We start from the raw sequence: 27,500 nt of genomic DNA on the forward strand, positions 1-27,500 counted from the left end.
AGGGCTCAGGAAACCAAAAAACCTGGAGTTTTCTTCTGATTTTGACTCGCTGCCAAAGTGTCTGAGATTGAAGCTCTGCATCGCCGGACTACACATTCTCACTTTGAGGTTGTTGTTTCTGTTATTTCGAAAGAGAAATCTTGCATTATCCCTTCTTCCTTCCATCATATAGCCTCTCAACCTCCCTCCCTTTACTGCTCCCTCTCCTCCATGCATTTCCCTTGAACACACACTTTTGGGCAACTGCAGGAGGAGCTGCCGTGTTACACTCATGATGACTGGGTTATGCCCGACATTCAATCATCGACACGATCTGCATACAAAGCTGAGTGGGAGCTGCAGTACAAGCAGCATGCGATCCATCACTGCCATAGGGGAGAGTGTCGATGTGTGTGTGGGGTGGGGGGGGAAGAGAGGGATGTATCCCATATCATGTCGCTCGTGAATTTTGACCGTTATCAAATTTAAAAACCATCAACACATTAACGGATCAAACAAAACACTTGTGCCCCATTGAGAGATGGGGCCAGGAAAGATATATAGCATGATGTTTCAAAAAGTTTTGGACGAGATGACAAAATGAGGTGGATGAGTTGGTTAGGTGATGAGGACAAACCGATTGGATTTTGATTGAGGTCCGAATCCAGATCCGGCCTAACAGTGGGATAAGAAAACATAAACGGTTCAGCCAGGTGGAGGTATGCGCTCTCTCAGGTTCAGTTCTAGTTTCTCTTGTGGCCCCGGAAGTAAACAAACAACATATTGATAACAGCTCCCACCTCACCCGTCCTAACATGATTAAATAGTAAATATCATCATTTCAAACTTACCCTGGACAATCACAAGCCGCAGATTTGTCCATCCCATCGGAGTTCAAAAGCACTTAATCCAGATAACCAGTCCATTCACCGGTAGTGATCCATCGGGGGTTTGTGTAGCACACGTCCGTCTACCTGGGCCTTTCACGGGCACACATGGTATGGAGTTTGCAGTACGAGCAGCTGCCAGTTCACCGCTCACCCTTTCTCTCGGGTACTTTTTCAAGTATTTCCGGCTTCTTCCAGAAGCTTTGTGAGCTATTTCAGGTAACAATCATTACTGTGGACACAAATTTTATTTCTCAACGAACACTGCCGTTTCCTGGGGTCTCTGCGCATGCACACCAAGCATTCTGGGGACACATCACGTCATTTTGAAAGTCGTGTATCACGAAGGGAATTTTGTTTTTAGATCCTCGAGGAGGATCTCTAAGTCTTACTCACGTTGTTGTTCTTCATCTTCTTCTTGTGGACTAGTTTGTTTCACAGCCTACAGTTTTCATCGAAACTTCCTGAAACTTGGCATATATATATATATATATATATATATATATATATATATATATATATATATATATATATATATATATATATATATACATATATATATATATATACATATATATATATATACATATATACGTAAAAATTCCCTGCGCACACAGTAGCCATCTCTGATTTTAAAAATTCCTCCTAGAAAAACAAGTGAAATCCTTCAATACAGCGCGTGTGGTGAATCAAATGTTAAAATTTAAAAAAATAAAATCACTAATGTTAAAATACGCAATTTATGCTTTTTCAGTTGAAAAACAATTAAAAAGCGTACTTAATATTTGAGATGTAAAAATCTTGTTATTATTGTGATAAGCACCTTTATATATAACAGAAGGAATGGAATCGTTCGATACAGAGTGGCAGGGGGCCGTAAAAGAATGTAAGTTAATTTCAACGACTAATGCATGATGAAACACTTGTTTATGGCTAATGTTAAAGAGAATGATGGCAGAAGAAGAACTTAGCCTGGAATCCTCGTGCATAACACCGCCCACACAACACACGTGGTGTCCCTTGACCAATCAGGAGCAGTGCAGTTACAGTATCGTTTCCTTCAGCTCGATTGGTCTTGTCCTGCACGTGATGTTTTCGGGGTTTTTTTTTCGTTCTTGTTGAATCTGAGGAGATTATTTTTTCATTCTTGTTGTAAGTAAATTTCAACTACTAATACATGATGAAGCACTTGTTTATGGCTAATATTAAAGAGAATGATGGCATAAGAAGAACTTAGCTTTCTGCGTTCGGCACGAAATGCCATGGTGGACGAAAATGACGTCTTTCGTTCGTTCGTTCGTACATGAGGGAGTGTTTCTTCGTTTTTTTCCGTCAAGCAATAAATTAAATGGTTTTCACATATATAACACATTAGTTTCACAAAAATTCCATTGAAATACGCGGGTATTTCTGTCAATTGTCGCCATTTCCATCGAGGTTACGCACTCCATCCCGGACGGCCGTCATTGGCTGTCTTGAGGCACGTGGGGGGGGGGGAGGGGATGGGGGGACACCGGAGATGTGGTAGACGACGCCGGGGACATTTCAAACTCGGTGCAATTGTATACAGTGCACGCACTGTAAAATGTTATGATGTCAAAAAATCTCCGCTAATGGAAATCACCAAAAAATTATCTCCCAAACTAGGCAAGCTTTTTGAATTCTGTTTGTGGGAATCGAACAGAGCATTAGCAGAGATTAATTACCGCACATATGATACATCACCATGACGTCATATCAATTTTATGACGTCATTCCTATTTTTTGACATTTTTTGTTTCACAACCCAGAGTTTTCATCGGATCTTCATGAAACTTGCCATGTATATGCAGAAAGCCCACGCGCAGGCAGTAACCATCTCCGATTTTGGAAATTCTTCCTAGAAAAAAAGTTGACGTCATAATATCGCCGCTAATGGAAATCGCCTACACCATTATCTCCGAAACTAGGCAAGCTGTTTGAATTTTGTTTGCGGGAATCAAGCCGGGCATTAGCACAGATAATTTATCGCAAACCTGATACATCACAATGACGTCATATTCGTTTTTAAGACATCGTTTAGAGGACGAGGATCTTAGCTCATTTGAGCTTGTTTCTCACTAATTAAGTATATTGCATTTACATGTTGAAAAATATACATTTTGAAAACGTTTGTCTCTCTTGGATTAATGTGAGTGTCTCGTTCCACGAACCTTTTAAACACCCGTCATAAAAGTCATTTTGAGTGAGTGCAAAGTGCACGAGTTTCCCCCAGCAAGCAATCATGATGGTCGAAAGGCAAATTATGTGAAGGGCAGCGTCGGTTTAATGTGAAATGTAAAAAAAGTTTCTCAGACTTCATCAAAACGAGGACAAATGTATCCGATTGTGTCACTTGGTCAGGTGTTCATATGATAACACCAAATCGGCTGTCCAAAGCAGTGTACAATCATGTAACAATTGGGAAACTCTTCACAATGAGTGCTTTGTGGGGAATGAAAGATACATTAAGGATGTTGTTCAAATTTTCATTGAGTCATTAGCTTATCTGGAATTGGAATTTCAGAGAGAAACAGAGGGACAGGGACAGAGACAGATATATTACACCCTCTCAACCAATCTCTCTCTCCACCGTCTGTCCATCTCCTATTTCAACTGGTCTGACCAAACCATTGAGCTAATCAGGAGGAAATTTGGCAGCAACGTTCCGCTCCTGACTGGTAATGAGAAGTGAAAATCTCGATCCGGTCACATGACTTTAAGTCAATCAAAATGGCGAACTTCGTAAATTCTTTCAAAAATCTTCTTCTTCAGAAGTACCAGTCAGAATGTTACCAAATTTGGGTTGCAACATTAGGCCAGGGTAGTGATGTTAAATTGCAGAGGCCACGCCGATCACTTGAACGGAAGTGTGTCAAGATGGCCGACTTCGTCAATTTTTGGGAAAATCATGTAAATGCCTTCAAAAAATCTTCTTCTTCAGATGCACCTGTCAGAATGCTACCAAATTTGGGTTACAACATTAGAACATGGCCCAGATACGCTCCAGATCCAGTGGTCCTATTTTTTTTTCATTATTCCTTCATTATTCATAAGCATTCATCATTATCCACGCGTGTAGCGCAAAGTGGGATTAAAAAATTAGTTAACTCTGATCGAGGAACCACTTAATTTCAATTTTATTTTATATTTTGAACATTGTAGAACACCAATCGGAACATGAATTGGAACAACAACCTGTTGTTTCGCAGTACTTTGGCTCTGAATTTGGCAAATTGTATGGAATCTCGTCCCAATCGTGCATGCATACTGTGTGACAATTGGCAATTGCGTCAGACTGTGTCTCTACCTTGCAGTCAAACAAAATTAAAAATAAACCAATGTTACCCTCAGGGTGACCCGTATCTTGCCAAAAGGTGACCACGTGTGACTTCTTTAAGGTCACACTGAGGTGAACAGAGCTGCTATCCACCAGGAGCGACTCCTTGAGGAATATCTGCCTACGAGAGATTCCGATGAGAATCGTTCTACAGAGTAACCATGAAAAATATGCTTTTGCCTCATAACGTCACCAAATGACGTCATAATGTCTCAAGCTTGACATATCTAGAAAGCACTCATCGAGGTGTTCAATTTGAGGTACTACACGATATGGTTCCTAAAACTTCAAAATTTGACCTTGGGGTCAATTATGTTTGACCTTTGGTGCTAACCATGAAGGACAAGGCCAATCGCCACCAAAAATTAATCTGCTGAGCGCCAGACCATGAACTATATTCCCATGAAGTTTGAAGACGATCCGATCAAAATTACTCAAAAAATAAGTTTCGTCGACTCCCCTGATTTGCGACAAAGTGACCTTGACCTTTGACCTTGACCTTCAAAATTTTGTGCACTGAAAGGGACCTCTATAGGCCTCTGATATGGGAAGTTACAAAAATTTCCAATGATAACTGTGCTCTGCAGAATTTTTTATACGTGATTACAGACAAACAAACAAACAAACAAAAAAAAAAACATACAAGCTGACTAACATATCTTGCAAAAACTTCGTTTTGGCAAGATAATAAATCCAAACGGAAAACTTACTATTTTTAGGGATGTCGTGAAGGACACAAACAACAAGCACAGATAACGAGAGACAGAAAGAGAGAGACAGACAGAGACAATGGTGGTAAACTTCTGAATAAATGTTTTTGTTTTTTTTCTACAACCTTTAAAATTTTAATTTTATTTCAACTGAGTTATATATTTGAACACTGCAGAACATAAATCACCTTGTTTTCACTTCCAAAAACTTTTAGTTCAGTTGTACTTGGGCAAAATATTACACCTTCTCAACCAATCAAATTTTCCGCTCGCTTTGAGGGAGGAGTAACAGCGAGATTCATACAAAATGGCGGTATTTAGCGATGCAACAACACAGCTAACTTAGTTCAATAGATCAGTTTGTTAGGGTTCATCCTTTTCTCAAAGATCATTCCAAAATTGTCAGTTTCTCCAAGAAGAGTTGGTTCACAAAGAAAGTTGATATACGGTAGATCGTGCTTGTAAGCGCAAAGCAAGAGTTCAAAAAGACCCCTCCCATATCCTTTCTCTCAACACTGCACGTGGTAAACTCTTCTATGACCTCTCTAGTTTCCATCGTTCTTCTTAGTTTCCATCCGAGGTCACGAGGAATGAGTCCAAACAGCACTGAATGAGTCACAATTTATTGTTTATCGACATTATTTCACATCCAACTTATCGAGTATTCCAGTGCCTTCCGAGCTTCGCCCCAAAGGATAATTGTAAGACAAGTAGAAGTGACATTCAGAGTCGTGCGTTCCTCCAACTCATGTGGCTTGGAGGAATGAAGGAAAGGTAACTTTTTAAAATGGAGGCTGAAATGCCATGTGGAAGGTTCATCGACAATATGATCAATTCGCTGTTTACCAACCCCACACCTGTACGTATAGAATGTGAATGTGAAGTGGAGTTCAACTTCTTTACACAAAGCAAAGATTGTATTGCATGCACAGCAGGTGATGCTATATAATTAACAGACATTCTCATGTTGTACTATGTACTTAATAAGCATACAGTACTCACGTACTATAATGAGGAGAGGGCAGAACTTCAATTGCATATGGACGTTTGCCACGAATTTGCACCTGCCCCATGCCCTCTTGTTAAGGAGAGGGGCAGAGAGGAGCATCAAGCAAGCAAGCAAACTTGTTTTTTTACATAACTGGCAAATACACTCCTTTGCTTTGCTGACAGAAATATTAAAGGGGGGAGAAAGGGGGAGGGATGTAAAGAGGACGGAGGGAAGAGAGAGTGGACAGACTGGAGGGAGCAAGGAGGGGTGAGGGAATGAGGAGGGGTGGGGGAACTCAGAGGGGGTGAGGAAGGGGGAGCTTGGAAGGGGGAATAGCGAGTAAGGGGTGGGGACAGTGAGGCCTCACCAAATGTCATTATAAACTCTGGGAGGATGGGTGGGAGTGAGGAATATGGGGGGGAGAGGAGGGGGAAAGGGGAAGTGGGGAGGGGTTCTCAACTTGTGGTTGGCAGTGGGATTTGTGGAGAAGGGTGGGGGGGGTGGAATAGGACAGGATTGAACAAAATGGGGTACGTTAAAACGGCACGTTAATACAGCAAGCGGAGACAGCCCTGAGACTCCATTGAGGGTGGAGAGAGGAGGGGGTTTAGGAGGAGGTAAGGGAAGAGGAGAGGAAGAGAAGGCAGCATGATGGGAAAGGAAGGCAGTGTGAGGGAATGGAAGGTAAGGCAGCATCAGGGGAAGGTGGCACGAGATAGGGGAAGGGAAGGGCGATAAAATTTGCCCAAACAGCAACATTTTCTTTTCAACCACTGGGTTCTATATAAAACCAGGCGGGGTCATTTAAAACCCACGCTATCTCCCAGGCAAAGGCCTGCCTGCATGCATGCATGCTCATACATGCAGCGACCTTTGCACCCCTCTGGTCGACTCACTCTGAGTCTCATTTGTATGGACTACACCATGGGGAAGACATTTTATATTCAAAACTAAACCATCAGTCGTTAACAGTCCCCATAACAGAGGGGAAGAGGTTGGGGAGCAAGGGGAGAGAAAGATAGGGGTGGAAGAGAGAAAGAGAGAGGGAGAGGGGTGGAAGAGGGGGAGAGGGGTGGAAGAGAGGGAGAGAGAGGGGTGGAAGGGAGAGAAAGAGAGAGCGGGGGGGGGGGAGAGGAGTGAAAGAGAGAGGAGAGGAGGAGAGGGTGGGAGAGAGAGAGAGAGGAGAGAATGAGTGGATGAAAGAGGGAGAGGGTGAGAGAGGTGGAGATGGGTGGAAGAGAGAGAGGGAGAGGTGTGCATGCGTCGCTGGCTGCCAATAGAGGCCGGATGAGTTGCTGGCCTCCACTAAGAGCCTGACACGTCACTGGCCGCTAAACCAGGCAGGCCTGGGCTTCGCTTGCCTACGGCTCCTGATGGGATGCTGACTTGGCTTGCTTGTCCCGGGCCTAGCTGGTGGCAGCTGGTGGGGGTTGGAGGGCCATGGGGGAGTTAGACTCTGCTGATGGTTTCCCCCATTCTTACTTGATCATGTGTCTGACCTGCACTCCCTTCGGCGGTTCAATTTCTCACTTCCCAGGGACACCAGACGATCTTGGAGATCGAATGATAACCTGCCGGGCTATGGACTACATCCTATTGATGGGTGTAGATGCCATGAAGGATCCTGGAACGCCTCTGCAGCCTTGAGACCTGTACAGTGGTTTGGGGCAGGCCCAAACTAGGTGCCAGTGTGTTGAGGGAGATGGGAGGAGTTCCCTGCCTCATCCCCTTGTGAGGATATGACTGCGGGAGGGGGGGGGCTGGCTCAGTGCCGCTTCACAGTGGCATTAGGGTGACCTGATGCAAGCACTTCAATTTTTTTGAATCTTCAATCACTTCTTCAATCAAACAATCACTTCAATCCGTCATATTAAGCATCTCCCTGAGATGCCCGGAATTTCAGGCAATGTCCGGATTGGACAAATGAACACTTTTTTGGCAGTCGGAACTACTGCTGATGTTAATAACAAAAGGTTAAATTTTATAATTTGGCTCAATTTAAGAGAGTATAGAGATTATATCTTGTGTGGAAATTAAATAAAGTCAGAAATGGTGGTGTCTATGGGCGTTTATAAGCATTGCAACGTATCCTGCGATTCGTAGGTAGGTGTGATGATTCATAGGTATGATGACCTTAGGCATACGATGATATGAATAAGGAAAGTGGAAAAAAAAGCTTTATCATCAAGAAACCATTCTGGCCTGTTCCAAGTCAAAGCATTGTTCAGTGTCCAAAAAAATGGTGAATTAAGACCCAGCGAGGTGACCAAGGATGAGCCTTGATAAACAATAATTAAATAAAGTCATTAATTATCTTCAAAAGGGGTGTTTTAATTAACCCAAACACCCAATTTTCACTCATGCACTACCTTCTTGTTCCATAACTATGTATGTGAAGTTTCAGGCCCCTCGTTTTCATGGTTTTGGAGTTATGGAAGAGACACACATACACACTCACTGACATTTTTTTTATATAGACATGCTAGAGCAGAGATTTGAGCATACAATCTGTCTTTTGTTTGTGTCTCAACTGGAGCTGATCACATGATGCTCTTTCCTTTTGTATCTATGGATGTAGACCACCTGAAAGAAGCCAACAGAGAAAGGAAAGGGACCTGAGTTAGAAGTCAGAAGAGAAATACTCAAACTGAAAGCATGGGGCATGGCAGTAGGCTACTAATGCATGTTTTATTGTGTGGTTATTCAATACCTCTGTTGTTTTCAATCTCGATATACAATCCTCTGTCATTCTATGCTCGGATACCCAACACTATTTTTGCACTACTGTCTCATGCTACTCGAACAAAACTCACAAAGTAAGTCCAAAACAGGATTTGTAAAAAGAGGGTTTGGCCTATATCTAGATTTTTTATGGCTCTCTCGTCTTGAAATTAGATGAAAGATTTCATGTAAGGACATTAGAAGACAACACTATACTTGTCTGATGGGATTGCACAGAAGTGATACATCTACCTTTAGCTCTTGAGTCTGGGTTCAATCCCTGACCTGACTCTAAATATGTCGAATTGGTGTTTCCTCGACAGGGCGTGCGCTGTCGCTGTTATCCTGGGCAAATTCCTTCCCTTATACGTGGGGGCACTGCATCAATGGCACAGCCAAGCACAGTAATGATGCAACCAGTCAGCCAAATTCTCAATGCAATCCCTGTCGGTACAACTTGCCGCAAATACCACTCCACAGTCATCGTCGAACACGATGGACAGCCGTTAATACTAACTCTCTAAAAGGAGATTAAACACAGACCATGAAATATATTCATTGATTAAGGTATGAAAGTAGTGAACATGCCACCAAAGTTGCTAACCGTCCAGCACATAATGCCTTCATGCGAGTTTTCACCAATTTGAATGTCCTGAGCGATATGTTGTAGAACTTCAATTCAGGTGTACTCGGTGCTCCTGGACCTTACCTGTAACTTCAATGCTCGCTCCAGTGATGTATTTGCTGTCATCGGATGCCAGGAATGCACAAACACCTGCCACTTCTGTCAGAATGAAACAAAAAACGTTTCTTTGCAAACAAGTATAAGGAGTTGAAAAAATCTATGAAAAGTTTGATAATTGCAACATGGCACAGCCGCTCCTTAGTGATTATGCAACCAAAGAGCCATATTCACACTGAGATGCTGGTACAATATGCAATTGCTAATGACAATTGTACTGTCACAGATTGGTAAATCCTATATAATTGGATACGTTAAGTTTTGTGTTAAAGGCATTATTCTGATAATAACTGTGAAAAAGCAACTCGAGTTTTAGTGAATTAAATAAATGGGTAACATTTTGGGGGAAAAGGGTACGTGCGCAGATGACTGAGTGTGTCATTGGCATTGGCAACGAGATGGATTATCAACAGAACTTTGAGGATGACTTTTGTTGAGGCTACGATGTTTGAGTAACGTGAGAGCTTCACTCCTACATTGAAGATAACTGGACTAGGTGAAAGATTTGTAGAAAACAATGCACCGAACCAATGGTCAAGCTTTGGTCAATCTTTCAATTCAGACAATATGTCGCCGTCTTTCGGGAGTGACCTTGCGTGGTTGCCATAAAAGGTGAAGCCATGAGCGTTTGGCAGAAACAACATGGAGGAGGTGTTTAACTTCTATAAATATTGTGAGCCATGGTGTCTGTCCATGCATTCCTCTGTCTCCCATTTATGGTGGCCGCTTCCCCCGCTGTGTTTGAAAAGCTGCTGATTGGTTATTAATTTCACTTTTCTTGATGCAATATAGTCAGTCACTTTATTGTCCCTTCCAGTGATCAATAAAATCAACATGAACATCTGGATTAATACAGATCTTCATGCAGTAACACAATTTAAAATAGCTATATTTTTTCCCTCTTTTTGGATAATTCCAACTTCCGCCACCCGATGTTGCACCAACAGTGGTAAAAGTAGCAGTGAGTAGTAAAAGTAGCTCAGAGCTTTGGCTCTGAGTGAAACCAAGAGGGCAACACAATTAACCTTTTTAAAGTGAAATTATTTAAATTGATAAATTAACTTAAGCCTTTCCCATCGCTGGAGACTGGTACTTTTGCTTCCTTTTCTGGTCTGTGGGGACGGGTACTTTTGCTTGTTTGTTGATGATGATGATATATATATGTATATATATATATATATATATATATATATATATATATATATATATATATATATATATACACACACACACACACAAGCCAGTAGGCGAACATGGGTAGTCGACTACCCAATAGAACCTGACGCGATGGGCCCGTTCGATGGGGAATGACCTCGTATCAGGATTAAGCACAAGAAACTTCATATTCTAGCTTCAAGGGTTAATGCTGCAGATTGTTTTTTCGTTAAAATACCCCCACATTTAGAGGTTTTTCGGCCGTTGCTTGGCAACGGAGGGGTCCATAGCAACGGTTCTTTCTCACACATAACTAGGACATACCATGAACCTACCATACCAGTTTCATGTATATCTGACTCATAGTCTCTGAGATATAACGAACTTCGTTTTTTTTATTTTCGACCAGGGTTCATTCAAAGTCTATCTTCTCCGACAGTTTTCATAGGATCCGGCTGGAAATTTTTGACAATATGACTGAATGTACTGCCCACAGTCGCTCGTGGCCCGATTTTTGATTTTCGAAAAAATTAATTTTTTATGATTTTTCTAAAATTTCAAAGTCCCGTTGCTAGGCAACGGTGGTGTCCATAGCAACGGTTCTCATTTGCACACAACTGGGTCATGGTATGAACCTACCAACCAAGTTTCATCGAAATCGCCATTGTATTAACTGAAATCGCCATTTTAAATACTGATAATAAGGGGAGAACAAATCTCAAAAAAAAAATTTAGAATTTTTTTTATTTTTCGACTTGATCAACTACCCAATATATATATATATATATATATATATATATATATATATATATATATATATATATATATATATATATATATATATATATATATATATTGTTGTGGTTGAGGAAATTCGCAAACCACCATTCAGGTCCCATAGGTGAGGTATCTCTGTAAGTACATGTGTAGTTAGCCCAAACCCATTGTTTAGAGGGAATAAATGTGATTCATTCGGGCTGCGACCCTTTAAGATAGCCGTTTTTCTGTTCTACCTTTATTTTGAACCAACCACGTCTCAACCGCCATCACACAACAACCACCAACCGCAACGCCGCTTCACAACAACAACAACGCCAACAGCCACGACCTTTACCGTCACAACTCGCTCTCGCAACCATCGCATCACCGCCATTCCAAGCGTCGCCATGGCCATCACCGCCACAATAAACCCTCCACCACCTTCACCTCTCCTCCTTCTACCGCCATTCCCGCGCCACTTGTGAACGCCGAGCATCAGGCTGTCCTGGCATCGTGCGGGGCGCGCGCCGAGCAGCGAGTGCAAAAAGCGGCCTTTCCGAGGGGAAGTCGGATCAGGAATGATACACGCCCACTTCCGATCCCTCCAATCATTAAGCGCGGGGCGATTTGGCCCCGCCTCCAGGCGCGTCGGAGTAGAATCGATATATGCAAATTTGAGGATCAGGGGAGGTTCACGCCCACTTTTCCTCCGTCCAATGGGTGAGCGTGGCTCTGCCCCTGAGCCCATCCTGATCCGGAAATTTGCATATGGATTCTCCTGCTGCACTATAAAGCGCCGAGCACGGGGCGAATTCAGTCAGTTTCTGTTTCGGGCTCGGGCGAGTTGGAGAGGTGTGGCGGCGGCGAAGTGTGGCAGCAGCAATCAAGACGGGTCTGGAGGAGAGTCGGTCTGTCGGGGTTCGGAGTCTGTCGGGGAGCTGCAGAGAGGGGAAGCCGGGAACGCGGTCGAGGTCGCAGTGGAGTCGCTCGTCGCGGGACCCAAGCAAGCCAGCTATCCTCTTTCCCCAGAGCATCAACAACCCCCCTGTTTCCCTCCCGCGCTGAGATAGTGTGAAAAGGGGGCCCCGTTCCCACCCCATTCCAAGCAGTGCCAACGAAACCCGCGGAGGAGCGCGGAGTCGGGGCACCGTCGCGACATTTGCGGCTCATCACAAGACGGGAGGCTCCACGCGGTCTCGCGCCCACAGACCACGTCTGCCCCCTTGTATTCAAGGGTGGCCCTTTTCTTTTGATTTTGAGTATATGTGTTGTCAGCGCCGTCTGTAAAGTAAAACTGTGTAAGTGTTGCCGTGTGCTCGCGTAGTCGGTAGTAGATCTGCATTGTTGTGTTCCTTTTGTTACATTTGCTTTTGGTGCATAATTGTTGTAATTGTATATGTGTGCTTTCCGTTTGCCGTGGAATAAATGTGCCTCATGTTGAACTGTTTTTCCCGTTTCGCTTCATCTTTTCTTTGATTGAATCTCCATCTTGCTTCACGTAAAGGGTTGGTAGTGGGCTAAATACGCCCGATAATTAATCGGAACCGTCGAGGTTGAAGATAACACCGCTCGGTTATCCCGATAGTACGGAACGGGTCGCTTAAAGAGGCCCGTGTCCGAAGTCGACCTGCGGCGAGGTGCGATCGCCCGGTCTACCTTCCGTGTGGGTACTTAGGTAGGTCGAATTTGGCGAACAACCCTATGCCACGCGGGGGGCCGATTGGCACGATCGTGGTGTGGCCGAAAGGCCCACCCGTGACTAGTTCCCGGCGTTAGTCCGAGAGGGTCACGACGGAATTGTCTGTCCGGTGGGCGACGTTCCGCGATTCGAGTTACGTGGCGGCTCGCACGCCGGCGGGTGTGAATTCGCAACAATAAATATGTATTTCTCTCTTTTTTGCAATGATTGGAGCTGTATTCATTGCTGTTTCGTTTTCATGTGTGACATCTTCTATTCGCTTATGTGTTTGGAATTTTTTTGCAAAGTGGGTTAGGGATACCTTTTCATGGTTTGCTGTCTCCGTATTTACATATAAATTGTGTATGGTAGTAGGCTGTTGAACTTTTCATGTACTCAGCCAATCCTTAAATTGGCACCACAACGTTTTTGACATCACAGAGGGGGTAAAGAACAAAATTGCATTGGGTGCCTAAAAGTTACGAACCAAAAATACTCAAGTCAAATTTGCTACATTTTCTCCTGCACTCGTGGCACAAGTGGGCCTTGCTCGCACACAGTATTGTTCCCATGCACAGGGTTGACTCAGTTTGTCATCTTTCCGAGGTCAGCACAATGAATACCAGCTTGCTGTGAGTGACCCAGTTGAACATCCTGTGTCGGAGTGGTGACCCACCCCCTAGTTAATGAAACTACCTTAGCAGCCTTGTAATTTTTACATGCATCTTACAAGTTTCTTTAATTTTCATTTCAAATATAAAATTTATATGAAACTTAAAATTCCTCACTATTATACCATCAGCCAGAGAGCGCTCTGATGCAGACATTCAGGATACTAAACATATAACTATATTTGAGATTGTTATACAGGGAAGAGCATCTTGAGCCATCTTGTTCTACAAGACCTTCTATGAGTATCAAGACAATTTTATTTACATTACATCTATTGGCATTATAAACGTCCCAGACTTACTTTATACCATTGTTACAACAAAGTGTTGACATTAATTAACCACAATACCTTCAGGGTAGCCCATCCTGCCCATTGGGATCATGGAGATAATCTGGAGACATGCAGGTTCAGTCAAAAGAACATACTTTGTATCAAATGACTGAATACTGTAAGGCAAGGCAAATTACCAAAGTAAATAAGTAAAGTCCATTAAATATGTTTGTCTCTTGCAACAAGTTACAACAGAAGAAGTGTTTTTTCAGACTTGAACTATGTACATCAAAGAAAAGTTTCTTGAAATAAATAAATCGAAACCTTCATTTAAACACACTTTGAGCAGCAATTAGGAAATGTGGATTACTACCATTTGTTGCAAGAAAAACTTGCAAACTTTTTCAATGTAAAGGAAACTATGCATATTACATGTTTGCATTCCCCATGCAAAGATTTGAACCAGACTTGGATCAGTTACATGTACATCACCAATTAAAGAAGAACGGTGACCTGAACTCAGTAAAGATGCAACGAAAGGTGAGATGCATCTTGAACTTCAATCATAATTGCAAGCACCCCCAATGACATTTTCACTATGATTGTATTTGAGTACAGGGTTGTCCACATATAATGTAAGCAAAAGTGGCAAAATTTATTACCCCTCCCTCCACCCCTCAAACCAACACCCTTTACCACTTTCTTCCCAATGCATTTCCTTTCCCACACCTTCCCACATCCCCCTCAAGGTCCTCAAGGCATATACCTTGTCCACCACCTTGGGTGGCATTTTCGATGTCATTGACGTTGCGATGAAACCAGGCAAGACAGCGTTGCAGCGGATTCCATGCCTGAGCGGAGCAAGCATGCAAGCCACATTGGCAGGATTATTCAAAATCCAACATACTGAGTGAGATACATCTCATGAATTTAGTAATGGCCAACAACGGTTAATTCAGAGCGTTAAAGAAACGGAAGATATGATAAATCTCACCGTGCTAGCTCTTTCGCAGTGGTCATCGTGAGCCCAAGGACTCCTGCTTTGGATGCAGCATAGTTTGCTTGTCCAATATTTCCTGTCTGTGAAGAATGCATAGTATACGCATATGCTTCCATGGAGTGTGGTGGTTTGGGAAAACTAAACAGAGATTCAGTGGCGTAATGGTTTGTGTGTTAACTCTCGAGTCTGGGAGGTTGGTGGTTCAAAGCCCGGCTGAGTCATACTCAAGACTGAAAAATGGTACATACTGCTTTCTTGCTTGATGCTCAGCATTTAAAAAGGGTAGAGAATGGAAAAAAGAACCATACGTTGGCAACCATTGGCAGAATTCTAAGTACTCTGGTTGTCAGTGCTTCATTCATTCATGCCTATGCAACACCCGGTTGCTGATTGCATAACTTATGAGGGCATAGTTCTGCCACTGCTACAGTGGTACCCATACATCAGGCAGGATTTTGAAATTTGTTCAGGATACCAGCATATAATGTTCAACTATTTTCAACAGGTACCATGAGATATTTAATGTCCAAAGCTTAACATTTCCTCGGAAGGACAACATATTCGGTGCAAGGCCCTCTTTGTGTATCACGAGGGTGATAGTTTACACCAGTCAGGCTGGGAATCAAGTCCAGAATAGATAGCTAAAAGGTGGGTATGCTACCTTCGAGCTATCCTGTAAGCCCATTTTTAAACGGAAAACAATATAGTGAGATTTACAATAAATTGTATAAATCCATCACCTTTCGTGGTGCACAGACCACAAATTCTCACCTTTCCCACAATGCTACTCAGGTTGATGATGGACCCATTGGAAGCTCCGCTGGAAACCAAAGCCTTGGCTACAGCCTGGCATACCAGGAACGTCCCCTGTGGTAGTACGACACACTCTCAGCACCAAAGGAAACTAGAGAGTTAATTGAACATGATGCCCTGCACGGTGTTCAAGTACATAAAGGAGGGCCTTGCCGTTTGCTGGGGTTACATTCTTGAAAATCCCCGTGAACAGCAAATCTGCTAACTTAGGGGGTAATGGGGAAAATAGGGTCAGGGACTTAACTTTAAAATTTGTCCAAACTGTACCCTTAGTTAACATGTTTGTACACTGTTTTTGTGCTATTTATTTTCATGAATAAGAGTGATTAAGAAGATAAAATAATGTATTCTTTTCCTCTATTAGGAACATAACATAAAGTTTATTTTATTGAGTTATTAAGATCATGAAACTTACCATTAATAATAATAATGATAAACTTGATTCCAATAATGCAATGGTGATATTGATGAAGGCAACGATAAAGACGAGTTAATGGACATAATGATGATGATGATTATGTTGGAGTGTTTACGGGAGTTATTGCATTGATGGCCAATGTTAATTTTATGAACAAATGTGGAAAATAGTTCACCAACCTGTGATTAATAGAGCGCATTGATCGCAATCCGAAAAAATGTTGTCTCGATAAATTCATCACGATACAGCGAAACCACAAAGGGGAAACCCATGAATGAATGGCAAGGCCTTCCTATCGTGCAACTTTCATAAAATAATGATTTTAAAGATCGTTAAAAAAATTAAATCCAGGTTTAGTGCTACTGAAGCAGTCTTATACACCACTCACCCTTACACACTGTGATAAGATGACGTTGAGTCACAATTTCAGATATGGAGCCATTATGGCAGCCTCTTCTTCACCCAAATACACATGCCATGCCCTCTAATGCGAGATATCGATATGTTGCATGGTTCTTGGAAGTGTTACGAAGGCAATTTATGTTGTCCGGAGTTCAAGTATATGATTCAATTCAAATGAACGTATAAAGAGATTCACAGGCATATAAATAACAAGGAGAAAAATACGTATAACGTCATAGCCCCCGTGGTTTTAATAATTTTGCTGTATGGAGTTAAAGGGTTAGCACATATTTATTTACAACTAAAATGGCCACCAGTCTACTAGTCAGCCATCTTTGATCAGATCGCAAAATAAATTTGGTGCAAGTGTATGCCATCACGTACTGTGCTTGTGCCACGTTTGAACAAAAATCGGACCATGCATGTCTGCAAAAATGCTTGGAGACACGTTTAGGTAATAAAATGGCCACCAGTCAGCCATCTTGGATCTGATAACGATAAACAAGGGCATGCATATGTAAGCCATCATTTATATTATCTGTGTGCCGATTTCAACAAGATCGGTAAATGCATGTCTGAGAAATGGTTCAACATCAGGTTTTTACAACTAAAATGGCCGCCAGTCGGCCATCTTAGGTCAAATCAGGAAACAAAATGATGTGCTTATGCACACCATCGCATGTTGTCTTTTTGCCAAGTTTGAACAAAATCGGTCCATACATATCCAAGATATGGCTGCAAATGGACGGAAGCACAGACGGACGAGTCGACCCAATCCATGAGCCCCTGTTTCAGACCCAAGTCCAATGGGGGGGGGGGGGCTAAGAAAATAAATAAATGCCAGGCTTTACCACCATTTTCCCCAGTGCTTATTACACGACCCTCTCTAAAACGTTACATTAGTTCTTCGTGCCTGTTTTTTGTGTTATTTATAACGTCCTTAAAAACAGCGTTTCCTGTTTGGAATGATTTTCAAGGCATGCAGACAGAATAAAAATATTATCTCATTCCTCTCTACCCGTGTATGATCGGGACAAACTCAGAGACGCAGTACGGTAAAATGACAGACTTGTCTTCCTTTTCATGGTCGATTTGTGTTCAAAATACTGCACAACATTCACTTCAAATAAGTCGTTCCTTGATCATAAACTGATAAGACAGACAGACAGATGGACACGAACATGGGGGTAAATCCCAGGGGGATGGGGTGTGTGGGTGGGTATGGGGGGGATACCATCACCTTTTTTTGCCCATTGGAGTGGGGGGTGGACCATTGGTCCATTGGACCATCCCCCCACCAGAATTTTCCACACAGTGAAAAAGAAATAAGCTAATGTTACAAATAATTAGTTATAAAAAAGACAACATTAAAACTTCTCTAAACACCAAACATCTGTCATGAAGAAATTATGTATCTAAATTTACAAAGACAATACACGCAACCGCGTGCTGCGTACCAGAAACACAGACCATGCACAGTCTGTTTTTCTGGATGTTTGAGGTTTTTTTAGATCCTCGTGGAGGATCTCTAAGTCTTACTCACGTTGTTCTTCATCTTCTTCTTGTGGACTTTTTTGTTTCACAGCCTCCAGTTTTCATCAAAACTTCCTGAAACTTGGCACATATATGTAAAAATACCCTGTGCAGACAGTAACCATCTCCGATTTTGAAAATTCCTCCTACAAAAAAAGTTATGATGTCAAAATATCTCCGCTAATGGAAATCGCCTAAAAAATTATCTCCGAAACTAGGCAAGCTTTTTGAATTCTGTTTGCGGGAATCGAACAGGGCATTAGCAGAGATGAATTACCGCACATAATTCAGTGACGTCATATAATTTTTTATGACATCATTCCTATTTTTGTTTCACAATCCAGAGTTTTCATCGGATCTTCGTGAAACTTGCCATGTATATGCAGAAAGCCCACGCGCAGGCAGTAACCATCTCCGATTTTGGAAATTCTTCCTAAAAAAAGTTAACGTCATAATATCGCCGCTAATGGAAATCGACTATACCATTATCTCCGAAACTAGTTTGTTTCACAGCCTACAGTTTTCATCGAAACTTCCTGAAACTTGGCACATATATGCAGAAAGCCCTCGCGCAGACAGTAACCATCTCCGATTTTGGAAATTCTTCCTAGAAAAAAGTTGACGTCATAATATCGCCGCTAATGGAAATCGCCTATACCATTATCTCCGAAACTAGGCAAGCTGTTTGAATTTTGTTTGCGGGAATCAAGCCGGGCATTAGCACAGATAATTTATCGCAAACCTGATGCATCACAATGACGTCATATTCGTTTTTATGACGTCACCATTAAGAGGACGAGGATCTTGGCTCATTTGAGCTTGTTTTCTTGCTGTCTTAGTAATAGTGATATTGAGGATCTGTTTACTAGTTCAGGGCGTTCAAAATGTACGTAAGTAACGATGCAACTTTTCTAACATCCAGGGTGTTAATTATGTAAGTAAAATTAAATTATGTAAGTACGTAAGTAAAATTACGTCACTGTAACATAACACCCGTGGGGAGTAGGGGGATGGTGGAAGATTTATAATATCACCCCCTCCACAAAATTTCAATATCATCCCCCACCCCACTTTTCAAAATGGATTTACGCCACTGGACATGAACCAATAGCTTAATCCTGCTTTTCGCTCAGCGTGCGTGGGGTAATTACATCTATATGGTTGCTTGAAGGACTACAAAATATATGGAGTAGCGGTGGGTTGGTCTTTCTGCCCATCATCCATAAATGTCGCTGGGATGTATTGAAGGAAGTAGCTGTCATGACGTCTCAGTGAGGATCACAACCCGGTGGTCCCCATCCCTTCTCTGTAGCTGAGGTAGGAATTTGGAATTTTGCCACAGTGGCCTACTCTTTAAAAGAGCACGATGGGATATTTAAAGTCCACACCTGCACACCTGAAGGCGTAGGAGACTTCTACGTTAAGTATGGCATATTCTCGGATGCAATGTCTTGTGTGTGAAGCATGGAGTGGAAGTAGGGACAATAAATAGATAGACAGTGACTAAACAAGAAACTACAGCAGTGTGAAAACTATAGAGGTCATAGAACACCTTATCCTACACAGTGTTCAAGTTCATAATTAAAATGAAATAAAATAATGATTTTGAAGGTCATATAAAAACAATTCTGGAAGTTTAGCGCTGTTGATGCAGTGTATTATACACCACCTTATTTAACATGTCCCAGTATGGTAAACCCTTAAATAACACGGACTTGAATATCGCGGGTTTTGACCAATCGCAGGCAATCTCTTATGTACCAATCAAGTTATCATGGGGTTTAATTTCGACCAATTGTGGTTTTTGAGCTGAGTTCAGTTGTGATGGTTATCTCCCACCACGAGCCTTTTGTTGTTTCTCGTGCACCGTTCATAATGACGCTGAAGCGTAAAACGATGGAGAAGATAAATGATTATTGTTAGCAGTCTCGAGTTTACACATATAATTTGTCTTTACACATATAATTGTAAATCAGCAGCACTGATGCGGTTCAGGTGGCAAATGGAACATGCAGCACATACAGGACTGTACTGTGCATATCTCCGCATAGACATATATTTATGGATGTTTCCGCATAGACGTGTAATCATAATTCCTTTGTTTTCGATTAATTATTATCGCCCGGAGTGATTTTTATCCATGGCTCCCAAGAGGAAAACTGGTGCTCGTGGTGAACCAAGTGCAAAAAATATCGAGGAAAGTGATGTCCGACCCAAAAAAGTGGAGGTTTTGGATAAGCTTGGTCAAGCGAGAGTCCATCTGTTTATTTTATTTATTCGCTGGTTTAGGAGCTGCAGAATGATTTAGAAAAGAAACACACCGACAGACTTTTCAAAGGGAAACGATTTTAGAAATTACAGTAATAGGGGAGGAATGGTGGGGGCTTTGGGGCTGGCAGGTTTGGCGAGAGGTACGCACACTCAACTCTAAGCCACCTAGCCTGGGTTTAAATCCCAACCCAGCTATAAACTGTCACCCCCAGGGTGATTCATCAGTGTGTGCGCCGTCCCTTGGATGGACGTGAAACTGGGCATCCCATCTGCTGACATTAGTTGCTGGACGTTTGAGACCCACAATATTAAAACTTCTCTAAACACCAAACAGCTGTCATGAAGAAATTTTGTATCTAAGGGCCCTGTCACACCTTGAGGTTTTAGCCAGCGTATGGCAACGTATCAAAATGTATGTAAAACGCTGGTGTACGCTGAACTATTGATGTTTTTTTTTCAGTTATGGGCATATTCATAACGAGTTGGACATGTGCATAACATATTAGTAACGTACACAGAACGTTTCGATAACTTATAGATAACTTATACCAACGAATGTTTAGAGTGTTGTCGGCGTTCACAACTTATGCCTAACGATAGTCTAACTTATGCATAGCGCGGCAGCGGATCGCCGACGATCACGTTGGGTAGCCTATTAATAGGCTGCTGCTCAACGATTTAAATCATAACCGCACTAGAAATCGAAGGGTCAACATCACCGTCATGCCGAAGAAAAAAAAAAAAAACCATGGAGTCTGGAACACTGACGGGTTCCTCCTGTGAAGCCCATTTTTATATATCAATTCCCCTAAACGCTGCCAATACGCCATTATACGGTAGCTGTAAGTTAGAAACACGTTCAGTAAGTTCTGTGGTCGTCCGGAAGACGTCAAATACGTCTACATACTTCAATATGCGTTGGAGATACATTACACATAGGTTCAAAGCACGTTGCTCATAGGTTAGAAATAAGTTTCGGGAACACTAAACATTACCGCGACGTGTTAAAACTTATGAGTAACTTACAAGTAACGTGTGTTGACATGTGTCAACGATTGCATAACGTGCCTACAACTTATGGCCAGCGTATGCGGAATGTGTGAGTCATTAGACCATATGGCCCATCATTGCCGTGGTGAACTCTCGGGTTAATTTTTACTACACCTTTAAACATCAATCTTCTTCACTGTTTACTAAAGTCTAAGTAACCCGATCTTAATCGGTGACCCAGCTTGTAGCTTATATGGACCAGGGAATGTTAAGCTTTTAGTTGGATGAGTGGATGACACAAGATGACAGAGGTGTATGATTCGCATCTCAAACCTTCAGATTGACATGCAGAACCTTGTCGAAGTCCTCTTCTTCCAACTTGATGAGAAATGCATCAGCAGTGATGCCAGCAGAGTTCACAGCAATGCATGGTGATCTGAAAAATTTGCTCTGCAATGCATGCACACATATAGGTTGGTAAACTGGTTCACCCTCTGCCTTGAGAAGATGAGAGCCGAATACATAGATGAACGAGGGTCACCTGCACTTTGTTTAGCAGCGAGGTGACACCTTGAATGTTGGACACATCGGCGGCATGTGCAGAGTGCTGTTGTTCAGAAAACTTTGTGGGCAACAGAGACAGTGTTTCTGTCGCTGCTTCTGGGCAAATGTCAGCCACGGACACACTTGCACCTTCGCGAGCGAAGCGCAGGCACACAGCTCGCCCTATTCCACCACCTCCACCTGCATAAAGAGAGAAATAAGCTGCGAGGCCTTCACAAGGGATCGTGCAGGTTGTAACTATGGTATTTTGCTATTGTCTTCTTTGAGGACAGTCAAATGCATTTACTCATGCTGGCTCTTCCTTTGTCTTTAATTTTCTATTTACACATCCTAATTTCTTCTGTTTTTTCCTGTTGATCTCTCTGCTATATATACTTGTATAGCTATTATATGCCAGGAAAGATATTTGCAGTTTACTTCCTTTGATTTACCTTAATGATACCAGAAGACAACGTCAGACTAACAAGGGCTACAGATAACACAAACCCTTCAAGCCATGAATGGCACAATAAAAAAAACACACTGAAGCTTTTCATTCCAAGGTAAATGCAATTGTTTAGGAGGAAGAAAAGAAAAAGTAGAAAGCATCCAAAAATGCAAAGCCGAGCTGTTAGCATCCGCTTTGTAAAGTTCTCAAAACAAACCTGACCAAAACAACAGCGAGAAAATATATTGTTATAGCCACACGACCGATCCAGGAATGCACGAATATTGAGCTGCTAAGCGGTTCTGGAGAAGATTTTTTTTTAATGTTTTCATTTTCAATCCAATAAGGCCACTAGACCACATGACCGATGATGTCATAAATTTAAATCTTCACTCATACTGGGTCCCAGATCAGATATACGAAGTTTCAGATTTTTCGGATAAAGATTTCAATTCAACCAATGATGGCTGAAATACCACCTCACCGATGATGTCATCATTATCACCCTGTATACCCCATGGGAATGTGATGACATACGCCAAGTTTCAATTTTTTTCATGAAGTGGCTTTGGAGAAAAAGACGTCCAAATTTTTAATTTTAATCCAATATGGCTGCCATACCTTCTGACCTATGACATCAGAGTTATCAACAAAGTATTCTTCATCGGGAGTCCCTCCTATGTTTAAAGTTTTGCATTGACCATACAAGCAGTTGCAGAGAATAAAATTTTGAAAGGGGAAATGTGCAGATGCAGACACAGACACAGACATACACAAAGATGTGTGCGCACGCACACATTAACACTGTATGTAGCATGGAGTAGTGCACGTTATTGAACTGCATATGTAATACCTCATTGTTCACTTCACCTCACCATGTCACTCATTCGGCACTGCCACATCGTAAAAACATGTATATGAACACCGTGGGGCCTCACCGCAGGTCTCTCTCAAAATACCACCCGTCGTGAGCAAATTACACCCTTCACTTCGCTGAATATGGAGAAAGAGGGATCTTATTTTTGGTTCACGAGTGCCAGCCAGTGACCACTATATTCGTTATGTCTGTGTATCTGTCTGTCTGTTGGCTGCTCGCTCAGCTCTAGAGCACCCTTTTTCTGGACATTTCCATCTGTCTGTATGTCCGCGAAACTTTGGTCAAGCCAAGGGGCTAAACCACTCAACCGATTCCAATGAAATTTGGTAGGTAGGACCAATATTTCTGGGAATCGTGTGCTTTTGAATATGGGACCCCGGGCCCTAGCAACTGCCCTTTAAAGTGGTCAAAAAATCGAAAAAAAATCGAAAAGTCAAAGCTAAGAGTTCTGTGCGCAATCTATCTAGCTCCCATCATGCCAATTTGCAGCCCTAACAAAAATATTTGTAGGAGGAGATAGGTTTTGGGCGAGTACATGTCGAACATTTCAGAAACGGTTAATTGCGAATATCTCTAAGTGAAAGAGACTGATTTTGATGAAACTTGGGTGAAATGTGTACAATGTGGCTAGCATGTACACAAAAATGAATCGTTGCTATGCACACCTCCGTTGATTAGCAACAGCTAAAATACTTTATCGTACATCGTACACTTATTGTGGACTGTACAAAGAAATCAATACCTCCGAACCTGGACCTCCGAGGGACCTGTTTTTTTTTGTGCCCAAGGAGAATGTCTTACAGCATCATATAAAAAACAAGCCAACGAACATAATAAAATTGATGCTTTCTGCACTCAATTAAACCTCATTCCTTCCCATCATGGACCGACACGTGGCGCTGCTCAGCTGGATCATGTACTGATTCCTGAACAATATACAAATTACGAAAATCTCCGATACATGCATACTATAACTTTCGCTAATTTGTACTCTGATCATCGCGCTGTGGCCATTCGATTGTCAAAGAATGAAATTGATTGATGGCATGTACATGAATATCGGCTAGTCGCGTCGGCCAGCTTTCCATCTAGAACGAGCAGCCATGTTACCTACCGGCTTGTCTGTGTGTCTGTCTGTCCAGAGCATAACTCCGTGGACTTTGATCCGATCTTGATGAAACTTGGTTATATGTTCGATATCAATGTCTAGTTGTGTTTTCCTGGATGAGGGCGTGGCTAAGCCCATTGTGGGCGGAGCCACGCCCAAAAATAGCCATTTTTGGGGGGCAGTCGGATTAAAAATCCATCTTCTCCTCGGGAATTGACTGCATGGAATGGGTTCTTCGGGATTTGAATAGCAAAATGAATTATCTAAAACTTGTCGTTGTCCGATTTTTCATTTTCGTCCCAAGGTCAAGGTCACAAAGTCAAAAACTTAGAAAATTGCGAATTTTGACATAAAAATCATACGACCGCCCAAACTTTGAGAGCAAGGATGACAATATTTTTTATGTATAATCTTGAGGTCATTCCCCACCTAAAGTCTTGAAACCATTTTGCTCTATCTCGAACACCTTGCCCGTGGCGCCCCCTTCAAGTTTGTTTTTACGCTGATTTCATCAAAGTATAGATAATCCGAGAAGTGTGAAATGCCATATAGCCAAAATGACGTTATATTGTTCCTGGAATGTTCCAGAGGAGGTTTTGCACCAAAGGTCATAATCCTTGACCTTTGACGTTTAAAGTTCACAAAGGTCAAATTTTCAAGGTTGTGGGAATCGAACCGGGTTTTCGACCTTCTTCAACGAACTAACTCCAATAAGCTATAGCACGTATCCTGTTTCCTTATTTTAATGTCCACAATATTGTTTTGTGACCTTTAAAGGTTATGCAAAGGTCAAATTTTGAAAGTTGTTGAACGAAAACGGGTTTTCGATATTTTGCAGCTAATAACCTGTCACTCGTACCACATCATGTTGATCATTTTTATAACTTGGTCAAAAATTATCATATTGTCTCATCCTTGACTTCTGAAACAATCTACATCATCAAATACCGCTCGTGAACCATCGTCGTCTTCAGACTTGTTCATCTTCTTCTTATTATTCTTTTTAAGTTTTATGGCGTTTTCAGAGCTGCAAGGTTCTATATATGCCAAAACCCAGACATAACAATGTAGAACGAAGGAGCCTTTCGTTATTCTGAAATACAATATGGATTTCACCCTCTCTTTTATAAATCTCACAACCGCCTTGCAGAGACGGGAATTGCTTCTGGTTCAAATGGCCGAAAATGTTTGACAGATCCGATATGCCAATCCCCACCTCTTTAATACTTTGAAATAGATGCAATCTGGATTCGTCATATGGAGGGAATTTTAAAAACAGATGGTTCAAATTTTCAGGTTTCCTACAAGTATCACAGATTCCAGTTGTGAGACACCCTATCCTATAGGGGTATGAATTAAGTGGACAGAGCAAAAGGAGGGATGATAGGCTTTCTTAAATGAATAAACGAATAAATACGCTGAGTTATAAGAATCACTGATTTCTTAAAATTTTCAGATTTCACTCAAGATTTCGACAGTTATTTAGTCCATGAGATCTGATCCTCAAATCCGAAACCAGATTACTATGATATACTTTAATTAGTCCATGAGAGGTGATCATGGTTCCAAGGCAAGGCATTATTGAGCAGGCTGAACAAAATGGCAGCTTGAGAACCCAGCAGTGTAACAGAGAGCTGCCCAAGATGGCACCCCACGATTTTTAATATGGCTTATTTTGTGTTTTTTTTTGTGATGAGCACACCCAAAATTATCTTCAAAAGGGGTGTTTAAATGTACCCAAACACCCAGTTTTACTTCATGCACTCTCTTGGAATTCCTCTGGTATGCATGCAAAGTTTTGGTCCACTAAATTTCATGGTTTTGGAGTTATAGAGGAGAAACACACACACACACACACACACACACACACACACACACACACACACACACACACACACACACACACACACACACACACACACTGACATTACAGATTTTTTTTTGTTAATCCACAAACCTAATGACCAATCCTCATGAGTCACCAATAACCTTGAAAGCTATTTGTATCAGTCAGGGAAAGGCTTGTTTGATTTTTGTACAATGTTTCAGAATCATAAATGAGTTTGCATTGAAACAGACTCCAAGCCATGAATGGCACAAAATTTTGAGGACAACAATCAAAAGACGAATTAGCATGCAAAACTTGTTGGGCTTTAGAGATACTGGACCTATCTATGTCGAGTTTCAGGGAATGGAATGTGGGAACTGTTCCAAATCACAAACTGTCAGAAATTTGTTTACTGAGCTTATATGCAACAAATTAACAAATATACAGTCTATAGTATGCTTTTAGGACTTCGTCTTACAACAGTTTATGAACTTCGAATGTGAAATGCACAAAGTTGTGTGACCAAAGGTCAAGACCTCTAAAAAGTACCTCTGTAAGAGTGCAAAGCTTCTGTTGTGTTGGCCTCTTTAGTGTTTCTATCTGAACTGGTTAAACCCCAGTAAAGGGAATACATTTCCAAATGCCCTACATACCATGTATGTGCTTGTCCATTGCCTATTCATGTTCTTGTAATATACTAGCATCAGCACTAACGCCCTCTGGGAGTGCTGATGATAGCCATGCAGGGCCCTCTGGGTGGGACTGCTCATCTCGGCCCACCTTTGGAGGGCAATGTAAGGTGGTGATATTTCCATAAAGTGATACTTTCTTCTGTAACACACTGTACACTAGAAAAAAAATTGGGAAATACTGTACTGTAACCATATTTGGCCTTGCTGCACTGTACTGTAATGTTTTTGTGCTGCACAACTGGAAATTATTTTTGAGACATACTGCCATAATATTTCACCTTGCTGGACAACACTCGATTTTTTTTTTTGTGATATAAAATGCAGAAAATGTCAAATTTATCTCATCATGATCACTTTTTTCTGGGACACGTGGTACACCTGAAAATTAATTTTGGGACATACTGGAACCATATTTTGTCTTCCTGGACCACACTGTAAAGTTTTTTTTGTGATGTAAAACGCCAACTGATCAATGTTGAGAATATATATATATATATATATATATATATATATATATATATATATATATATATATATATATATATATATATATGTATGTATGTATACTAAGCCTGGTGTTGGCTTATTGGTTAGGGTGGCGGCTTGGGATCCCAGGATCCTGAGTTCAAGCCCCGTTGGCTGCTGAATTAACAC

General features: G+C 41.7%; 1 protein-coding gene across 2 annotated transcripts in view; it reads right to left on the minus strand.

Annotated features, from left to right (window-relative positions):
• Positions 1–5,541: 5,541 nt before the first annotated feature.
• The window catches only part of HSD17B8 (hydroxysteroid 17-beta dehydrogenase 8), a 68,956-nt gene continuing 46,997 nt past the window's right edge, over positions 5,542–27,500 (minus strand). The window contains exons 2-9 of one of the 2 annotated variants that reach the window (XR_015051052.1): positions 21,892–22,094; positions 21,684–21,800; positions 15,695–15,790; positions 14,918–15,003; positions 14,690–14,774; positions 14,002–14,099; positions 9,356–9,430; positions 5,542–8,508 (exon numbers count right to left, since the gene is read on the minus strand). Coding sequence is in view for 1 of the 2 variants with exons in the window: in XM_085853913.1 (XP_085710039.1) it covers positions 8,492–8,508; positions 9,356–9,430; positions 14,002–14,044; positions 14,690–14,774; positions 14,918–15,003; positions 15,695–15,790; positions 21,684–21,800; positions 21,892–22,094 (722 nt within the window). In the remaining variant the exon portion in view is untranslated. The remainder of the gene's footprint in view (positions 8,509–9,355; positions 9,431–14,001; positions 14,100–14,689; positions 14,775–14,917; positions 15,004–15,694; positions 15,791–21,683; positions 21,801–21,891; positions 22,095–27,500) is intronic. The other variant, XM_085853913.1, reaches the window with a different exon arrangement.

This window comes from Eptatretus burgeri, chromosome 14 (genome assembly GCF_056783735.1).
Source record: "Eptatretus burgeri isolate ZD-2024b chromosome 14, Ebu_testis_v1, whole genome shotgun sequence".
Taxonomy (NCBI): Eukaryota; Metazoa; Chordata; class Myxini; order Myxiniformes; family Myxinidae; genus Eptatretus; species Eptatretus burgeri.